The 9,919-nt window shown below is 43.1% G+C and overlaps 1 protein-coding gene across 2 annotated transcripts in view; it reads left to right on the plus strand.

Moving 5' to 3' along the window:
* Nucleotides 1-7,019, plus strand: part of ELP2 (elongator acetyltransferase complex subunit 2) — a 44,286-nt gene extending 37,267 nt beyond the window's left edge. For both annotated transcript variants that reach the window (XM_007090731.2, XM_042961761.1), the window contains 3 exons: nucleotides 1,098-1,231; nucleotides 2,229-2,342; nucleotides 6,460-7,019. In XM_007090731.2, the coding sequence (XP_007090793.2) occupies nucleotides 1,098-1,231; nucleotides 2,229-2,342; nucleotides 6,460-6,616 (405 nt within the window). In that variant the 3' untranslated portion in view covers nucleotides 6,617-7,019. The remainder of the gene's footprint in view (nucleotides 1-1,097; nucleotides 1,232-2,228; nucleotides 2,343-6,459) is intronic.
* Nucleotides 7,020-9,919: the final 2,900 nt, after the last annotated feature.

Here is a 9,919-nt window from a genome sequence, read left to right on the forward strand (position 1 = left end):
TGTCTCCTTCTCTCTCTGCTCTTCCCTCACTCATGCACTCTTTTTCTCTCAAAAATAAATAAACATTAAAAAAAATAATAAAATGTCCTCTCCTTTTTCTGTAGTGCCTGCAGACCAGAGACGGTGAGGCAATGAGCATTTCCTTTCCTCCCCTTGCCCCCTCCAGTTGTCGTGATGGTACAGATCACTGAAGCAGGGGGCTAGCATGGACCTGCAAACACGGAAATGTCAGCCTCTAAACCTGTTTCTGTTAGACTTTCACTTGCATTCATTTGCCTGTTTATTTCTTCCCTGGCATTTATGTGCCTGTGCTGTGCTCACCGCTGAGGAAGCAGGACTGCTTCTGCCCTCCACAGCCCCCCCACCTCCCACCCTCCCCCCGCCCCCAGTAGCAGATGGTCCACCTGTGCCTCTAAGCTGAAGTGGACAGAGAGTATCACCACCACACATTCTCAGAAGTGTACTTCTGTGTACTTGGACAGAGCCTTCTGCTTGGAATCTTGCTTTGGTCTTGCATTTTATAGCTCTTGTCCACTTCACTTCCCTCTCTATTCTTCGTGGCCAGTCCCACCCTCCGGAAGTGTGAGCTTCCAGGGAAGCTTCCTTTCTTATGCAGGGTATCGTGAAGGTTAGGTCCTCGTGACTGCTGAGTTGTTCCCTTAGTGCCAGTGGTGGTGTAGAGGAAAATCCAGGACTTGATCGGTCCCCATACGCTGTGTGGTAGCTTCTTGGAGAGGTGCACGAGCCTCTTGGTGAGGATCTGACCAGTGGACTCTCCCTGGATCAGAACTGGTTTCCTGAGCATAAAAGAGCGTGCTAGACAATCTCTGGTCTCTGGGCAGGGAGAGTCCATCTTTGGACCGGCACAGTTAGGTAGTTGAGGACTCAGAGACTTGTGTCTATTACACAAGTCGTCTGGCTTCTCTCTGATGCTTGAAATACTTTGAAATCTAGAACGTAATCCACAAATGTAAACGAGGCATTTTTTTAAATGCTAGAGTGAATATTTTGCATTTATCTGTGCCATTGATACTCTAATGCATTGCTGGAAGTCTTGCAAAGAGAAGTCTTCACAGAATTTGATCTCTCTGTGTTAGGTGGTTGTCTGGGGTGAGTGTGACTCCAGTGATGACTCCGTCGAGCACAACATTGGCCCCTGCTCCTCTGTCCTGGATGTGGGGGGAGCAGTGACAGCCGTCAGTGTCTGCCCTGTGCTTAACTGTGCCCAACGGTCAGTCTCTGAGTGGGGCTTTGTTTTAAGTTTTTGCTACAACCACTTGGTTTCTTAAGCTGTAGCCCTCTATACTTTAATTTGTTATTTGTTATTTCTTTTAGCTTCCAAGTTGCTATTTTTTTTCATAATGCTTATGTTTCTCGTAAGAATTGTTAAATTGATAGAACTTGATCATACTCGGAGTGGGGAAAACGGGGATTGGGAGTGTGGCTCAGAGGATCGTATTTCACCAAATTTAGAGCCTGGTGCTTTCTCAGTAACTGCATCCGCAGTAGAACAAGGGTCCCTGCAGCCAGCCAGGGCAACACTGGCTTGTGGGCTTTGCTAGCAGAGGACGGGGGAAGACTTGGTGCACCCTCGGTAGAGAGGAGGCTCCATGAGGATGTAACAGAGCAGTGCCTGGTCTCGTGGGCTGGTGCTTTTCAGTAGAGCCTTTTGAGGGTGCCTGGGTGGCTTAGTCAGTCCAGCTTCTGACGCCTGATTTCAGCTCAGGTCATGATCTCACAGTTCTTGGGATCAAGCCTTGCATGGAGCCCCGTGTCGGACTTGGTGCTGACAGCGTGGAGACTACTTGGGGTTTTCTCTCCTCTCTCTCTCCCCCTCCCCCATGCATGCATGTGCACACACGTGCTTTCTGTCTCTTTCAAAATAAGTAAACATTAAAAAAAACAACAGCCATTTGATTTTTAAAGTTTATTAGAGAGAGAGAGAGAGAGAGAGAGAGAGAGAGAGAGAAAGCAGACAGGTAAGTGCAGAGAGAGAGAATTCTAAGCAGGTTCTGCACTGTCAGCATAGAGTCCGATGCGGGGCTCGAACTCCCGAACCACGAGATCATGACCTGAGCTGAAACCAAGAGTCAGATACTCAAGCGACTGAGCCACCCAGGTGCCCCCATGGACAGTTGGGAGCACTGTAAAGAAATACTTTAGAGTGATAATGGAGATAACAGAAATTCATGCTAATTAATCACTGTCTTCTCCTCCCTTAAAAATAGATACGTTGTTGCAGTAGGATTAGAGTGCGGAAAGATTTGTTTATACACTTGGAAAAAAACTGATCAAGTTCCAGAAATAAATGACTGGACTCACTGTGTAGAAACAAGTCAAAGGTATTTTACTCTTTTTGCTTCCATAAGATTAGATTTTGTTATAATTATACAAATTGTAATTAATATTTGTTATAAAGCATTTAGTGGCAGTTTTTTTCCAGTTTTATTGAGAAGTAATCGACATACGTCACTGTGCATGTTTAAGGGGAACAGTAAGATTTACATACACCGTGAAATGATTATAGCTTCAACTTACATCCATCTGCTTGTGTAGCTACAGTCAAAAGAAGAGAAAGAAGAATAAAGAGAAAAAAATCTCTCCTTGTGATGAGAACCCTTAGGATTCACTCTCCAAACAACTTCCCTCTGCATCATCCAGCAGCATTCTTTGTAGTCATCATGTGTACATTCCGTCCCTAGTACTTATTTGTCTTACTATCGGCAGTTTGTACCTTTCGACCACCTTCCTCTGATTCCCCCTCCCCCACCGTCTGCATCTGGTAACCGTAAATCTGATCTCTTCTTCCATGAGTTTGTTTTTGTTTGTTTTTTTTAAAGATTCCATGTATAAGTGAGATCATGTAGTATTTGTCTTCCGTGGCGAGTTGATGCCACATTCACATGGAGAGGAACACAGATCTCGATTAAGGTGCTTACCACTAAGTGGTACTTCTGTGTTCTGCGGTAGCCTCTTGCTTGCTGCTGTGTTGCACTTGGTTTTTAAAAGTTTGCTTCAGCCGGTTGCTTGCTGCATACTATTGTCTTTATACACAACACGTTTGAGATGAAAGTGATTTTCATCATGAAGTGGTCTAGAATGTGACTATGGTGGATTTTTAATAAAACTGGATTAAAAATGTTGGTGATGTTTTGAAATGTTGTAGATTGCGTTTTGGTAGCCTCATCTTGTTTGAACATGTCAGCTCAGATCCCATGATGGGGAGCAAACTGTCAAGTGCCCCTCAAAGCCACATGACTGATTTTAAGCCCGGTAAGTGCTCCCTGGGCACAGGCCTTTGCCTCCTGCTGGCTTAGAGCACCTGTCATTTACACCCTTCTCCCCACCCTCACCCACCTAGACAGCAGGATCATTTTTTAACCTAATTTTAATCCATTTTATGCTTTAACAATGTCTAAATTATCAAAAAGTCAGTAACCCCATTCTGTCAGATATTTTTAAGGATCCTTCAACCTTCATATGTGTGAACTGTTCAAAATAGAATTTCAAATACAATTCCAAATGACAGTGTCATGATGAAAGTGATGGGCTTGATGAAGAAAGACCTGTGAGCCACACGTCTTTTATGTGATATTTCATCCAGGGGAGTTTGTCTCCTTGTTAGCAAAGTATGTTAGTGCTCATAATAATTGCATTTGTTAAAATGTGATTTCTCTTTATTCCTGCTGCCCTTTTGGCTTCTTTCCCACCTCTCTGATGCTGGGTTTAGCAGTTGAAATGATTCATGCTGTTGCTTACCGAAGAAGGGAATACATCAGTGAAGTATTCATTTGAAATTTCATTTTCCAGTCATTTGAAATTTTCTCTCTTCTTGGACTCCCCTCCCTTCTGTTTTCCTTCCTTTCACCCTGCCCTGCCTATGGTGCTTGCTCCTATTAACGTGCTAGATTTAAAGAATATTACCCAAAAAAAAGAAATGCACCATCTTAAAGCTTGTATAGCTAAATAAGTACTGTTCCTCAAAGTAGCTCCCCTGGGAAGCAGTATACAGTCGGTCCTTGAACAACATGGGAGTTAGAGGTGTGTACCTTTCAACTCCACAGAAGCTAATTACTAATGGCCTACTGTTGATTGGAAGCCTTAGTGATGAACAACGGATTGACCCATATTTTGTATGATATATGTATTAGGTAGTGTATTCTTACAATAAAGTAACCTAGGGAAAAGAAAATATTAAGAAATCATAGGAGAAAATACATTTATGAGACTGTGCTATGTGAATTGAAACAAATCTGTGTATAAGTGGACCCGTGCAGTTCAAACCTGTGTTGTGTAAGGGTCAACTGTATTATATATACTTGTTTCAGTAATGTGTCAGTACTTCCACCATTCCTCTGATGAAATGAGAAATCTTTAATAGTATCAATAACGAGCTTCCGGTGATGTTTGTGTCACTTAAAATATTTCTGGAACTTCTCTTTAGGAATTGTGTTCGGAAGCAGCTCACTACGATGGAAGAAAACCAATTCTAATACCTTTTTATAGTTGTACTCGTTTGGTCCCTTTTTTTTTTAAGTTTGGCATTGATTTTATTCGTGAAGCTCATCTCCAGAGGACTCTTGACTGCCTCCGGTAATGAGATTCAAACTCATGGAAGGGTCAGTAGCGTTGAGGGTAGTGCTCAAGTCCTAGCCTGCAGAGAATGGGAGCATTGCCTTGAGAAGACGTTCAGGAAGGGCTACTGATGACAGCCCTGTCAAGCCGTGTGTAACCTCCAGGGTGGCCACTTGCAGGTCCTCACAGTCGTGTGGTTGTGTAGGCTCTGGTATGCTGATTTTTAAAACGCATTTCTTTACCTCAAGGTTGTGTTTCATTCCTACCGAGAGCGCATCTGGTGACACGTGGGCTCTCAATAGCTGAAAGTATAATTGTGTGCTCTGGTATTGTTTTCAGGGTTGACTGCCTTAAAACCTACTTAGGTTTTTTACTTTATTCTTCCTTGGTTCAGAGGTCTGATTTGCAGGTTGAATTTGTAGAGGGTGTTCTACTCTCCTAGGGATTTATTAATAACCTATGGTAGCATTCTAGGCCATGGGGTTGAGGGGGCATTAACAGGAGTGTGTTGCCCAAGGTCATGCAGTTAGAGATCACGTTGGAGTCCAAGGTTGTTTCATTGGGCAGTTTATTAAATCTTTCATTATCTTTCCTTACCCAGCAGTAAACATGTGAGTAAGAGTCCCTTCTATGTCAGAGGGATGTCAAGGGAATAAAATAATCTGGAATATGTTGCAAAGTTAGAATTCCTTATTTTCTTTTTTTTTTTTTAACGTTTTATTTATTTATTTATTTATTTATTTATTTAATTTTTTTTTTCAACGTTTTTTATTTATTTTTGGGAGAGAGAGAGACAGAGCATGAACGGGGGAGGGGCAGAGAGAGAGGGAGACACAGAATCGGAAACAGGCTCCAGGCTCCGAGCCATCAGCCCAGAGCCCGACGCGGGGCTCGAACCCATGGACCGCGAGATCGTGACCTGGCTGAAGTCGGACGCTTAACCGACTGCGCCACCCAGGCGCCCCTTATTTATTTTTGAGACAGGGAAAGACAGAGCATGAACAGGGGAGGGTCAGAGAGAGGGAGACACAGAATCTGAAACAGGCTCCAGGCTCCGAGCTGTCAGCACAGAGCCTGACGCGGGGCTTGAACTCACGGACCGCGAGATCATGACCTGAGCCGAAGTCGGCCGCTTAACCGACTGAGCCACCCAGGCGCCCCAAGTTAGAATTCTTTAAAAAAGAAACCCATTTAGTAATGTTACCTGAAAGACTGATTTTAATAGCCATTTCGTGAATTCCACTGATCATCGAAAGAAAATTCGACAGAAATTCATTGTCTGTATCTCACTGGTGATGTCTTTTTTCATTAAGTAAGATATTTAGTCTGACAGTTTTAAGTAAATAGAGTAAGATGTTTTCAAGGTTAGGATAAAATTGCAAAATTATTAGTGATGGTATTTTAAAACCTGTTATTTTTAAAAACTTTTTTGCCATTTTTTTCATTTGAGTATAGTTGACATACAGCGTTACCTTAGTCTCAGGTGTACAACTTAGTTCATACTTATTCTTTGTTCCCCACAAGTGTAGCTGCCATCTGCCCTTTTATATCACTATTACTGTACCGTTGACTGTATTCCTTACACTGTGCCTTTTATTCCTGTGACTTACTCATTCCATACCTGGAATCCCATATCTCCCTCTCCCCTTCATCCGTTCTGGCCAACCCTCCACCCCACAGCCCTCTGACAACCATCAGTTTGTTCTCTGTATTTGTAGGTCTGACTCTGCTTTTTGTAAAACCTGTACATTTTGATGTTCAGGTTTTGACTTCCATTTATGTTAACATCGATAGCAAGGGCATAGTAATTAAGTGAATATGTAGGTAAAATATTTTGTAGTCATACCATACGTTCATTTCATGATTTCTCTGTCTTTGTTTTAGCCAAAGTCATACACTTGCTGTCAAAAAATTATGCTGGAAGAATTGTAATGGGAAAACCGAACAGAACGGAACAGAAGGTGCTGAGTGGTTACACTTCGCAAGTTGTGGTGAAGATCATACTGTGAAGATACACAGAGTTAACAGATGTGCACTGTAACGGACTTAGTAGCTACAGGCGTACATGCACTGGTGTCTTAAGCTATTTGTCATGTAAATAGATGACTTTCTTTACCTCATAATTTCATTGATTTTCATTTTTAAGTCCTACAGCAGTAGTACTACTCACTGGGTCACAGACCCTTTGAAATGTGATGACAGCTGCAGACTCTCGTCACAGATGTGTATATGCACACACCCTTGGAACCTTGCCCACACTTTGAGGGGTCCAGACCTGCATTTCTGTGTCCCAGATTAAGAACCAGATTCTTCGTGACTGAATTTGCCTAATTTTGTGTTAACGTGTGGGGCCTTTTCTTTTCATATGCCTGTCTTTGGGACATTGCCTTGTTTATTACCCTCTTCAAAGGGAGGACATAGAAAATAAAAAGAGATAAAACTGAGATTATTCAATTTTAACAGTTTTTGTGCATAAACGGATCACACTTTGTGTGGCCTTGACCCTTCCTTCCAGTACACACCAGCCATTCTAGGAATTTGGCAGGTGGTTGTGAGTTTGAACTGAAGTGAGTTCTTTTATTATTTAAAAGTGCATATATTGTTTTACAGTTTGACTTAACGCAGAATATCCTGACACACTGATAGACAGAGGGGCTGAAAAGTGGAGTTCTGTGGCAATCCTGTGAATTGATGTGAAGTCACATACATGAGTCATGAGAAAAAGAGGGTGTCCCCGAGGGTGAAGGAGTAGTGGGAGCAGAGGGAGGAAGAAGATGCTAGAAACAGAGTGTTGAGTGTGCCAGCTGAGGTTTGGGAGGTGGGCCGTGACAGTCGGGAGCTTGGGAGCTTGGGAGTTGGGTGGAGGGAGGTTGAGCCCGGGAGAGCGCTACTGCGAAGGCTGGCACGAAAGTGGAGGAGATCCTAGAGTCATCTGGCAAATTGGCAGTGAAATGAGTGCCGTACATAATAAATATGCTGAAAAGAGGGAGGTGAGGATTTTCTTGGTTGGAGTTTGCCATTATCTAACATGGTATTTCGCTTCCAAAGGAGTGGCGATACTTTGTTTAAATGGAGATTTCTAGACTAGCATTATCCACTATCTCTAGCCCAACAGAAGCATAATGTGAGCTGTATAAGTAATTAAAGGTTTTCTGGTAGTTACGTAATAAAAATAAAAAAACAGGTAAAATTTATTTTAGTGACATGTTTTATTTAACCTAGTATGTCCAACATAAACAAGCTATACGTTTCAACATAAAGGATTGTGGAGGTATTTTACACTTTTTTGGTATAAAGTCCTTGTATGATATAAAGAATATTTCATACTTCAGTGTATACTTAGAGTGTTTTATACTGAGTGCATCTCAGTTTGGATTAGCCACATTTCAAGTGCTCACTAGCCACATGCTGTTAGCGGCCATCTGTATTTGGACAGTTCAGTTCTAGACGATTGAGTGTGTAAAGTTGTCTTACTCCCTCAGGCTTGTGTTTGCATGTATGCACCAAGGCAGGGAGACCCTGAGTTCCAACCTCAGAAACCAGGACGGCCTGCAGTAGTTCCTTATTTATCAGCTGAGGGATCTGAGTCTTTACCCCCACCGGCATGCCGGGATTTGTTGGGACTCCAGGGCAGAATCCGTGAACTAACCTGGTGTTGTAGAACATTTTCAAGCACAGAACTCAACCCCCTAAGGTTCCCTGAAAACAGGCCTAGTCCTGGGAAGACTGAATTCGTAGGTATTATTTTAATTCGTCAGTTGTGTTTGTGTTAGACACTTTGCCCAAGTTGTCCTGAAGCACCTTCCTCAGGAACAACCTGGGTAATTCAGTTCAGTAAGCGTTCAGAGGTCGTGCTATTCATGTGGGCAGTCTGCATTGTAATTCATACACATACATCGTAATTTGTCACGCATCTTAATCTGCTAAAGGAGCACCCTTTGAAGCATATGATTACAAACCATATAGTTCAACACATCTGAAGCAAAAAGGTACCCTTGGAACTTTGCTCCAGGGGAGTTGATGGGGTGTTTCAGAGTCCCTGACCTGCCCTTCCCCATTCCCCCCATCTCCCTTCTCTGCCTCATTCATAGCATCGCAGCTCAGATTGATGCCCAGCGCCAGCCTAAGCAGTCGCTGCCTTCTGACCTGTACAACTTCCCTAGACGGGAGAGGTAGTTGGGTGGTTCTGAGGACACTGTTACCTTCAACAGCACAGAGCCAAATCCCTTCCCAGTAGCCTCGGGAAGCAGAGTCAGTTACTGATTTCAAAGCGGGAATGTGGGAAATGGAGGGAGAGTGCACATTCAGGAATAAAATGAAAGAACAGAATCGATCTCTTTGAAGTTAGAAATTCTGGCCACCCCAGAAAATCCTGGGCTGTCCAGGGAATGCCAGGCCTGCGAACCACTATGTACAAAGCCCGTGTGTTTCTCAAGGCACTCTAGGTGGGGGTTGGAGCCCGGATGGAAGGAATCAGAAGCGCCTTTGATCCTGGCTCACACTGGCAGCGAATGCAGCTGTTTCCCCTCACCTCTAAATGCAGATACTACCAGTGGATCAGTCTGACTTCAATTCACCTATGTGTGAAAGAAAACGCCAAATGTTCTTTCTGGCTCTTGCAAGGTAGAAGTTTTCTCTCAAAAGGAATCAAGATAGGCAGACTGTGACAGACGGGGACTTCTCAACATGATAGGGGACGCGGGCTCTTTTTCTTTGGGGTCCTCCATCCTCAGTGTGAGGCTTCCTCACCAGCCACTTGGCCTCCTGCCGTGATCTTTTGCATTCTGGCCAACAGAAAGGAAAGGCTCATCCCGAGCTTGAAGAAAACTTCTTGGAAGTCCACACAGTTCTGCTTCACCTCCTTGGCCAGAATCTAGGCTTGTGGCCACACCTCAAGAGAAACTAGGAAATGAAATTTTCATTCCAGAGTCCTTGCGTTCAGCTAGGAATTGAGGTGTTTTATTTTGGAAGAAAGAACAGATGTTAGTCTCATTTTGCAAAAAGCAACTACTTTGTAGGGTTGTTTTGAGGATTAAATGAGCCAGTGCATGAAAAACGCTGGTTTAGCACTGGGGTATATATAATAAGACACCAACTATTAGGATTAAGTACATCTCAGCTCATGTCACCTCTGCAGAACCTTAATTCCCTTCTTTCAAGTATTTCTTTCTCTGAATGCCACCGTATTTTATTCTCATTGTCTTTTATGGCATTTCTCATGTCCTATCTTTTATTTACATATGTCTTACACTATATCAATTAGATTCTGCGGTAAGAAAGTTGGTCTCAAAATGATTTGGGGAATCATTAGATCACATAATTGAAAACCAATTTAGTGGTAGGT

This window comes from Panthera tigris, chromosome D3 (genome assembly GCF_018350195.1).
Source record: "Panthera tigris isolate Pti1 chromosome D3, P.tigris_Pti1_mat1.1, whole genome shotgun sequence".
NCBI classification, from domain to species: Eukaryota; Metazoa; Chordata; class Mammalia; order Carnivora; family Felidae; genus Panthera; species Panthera tigris.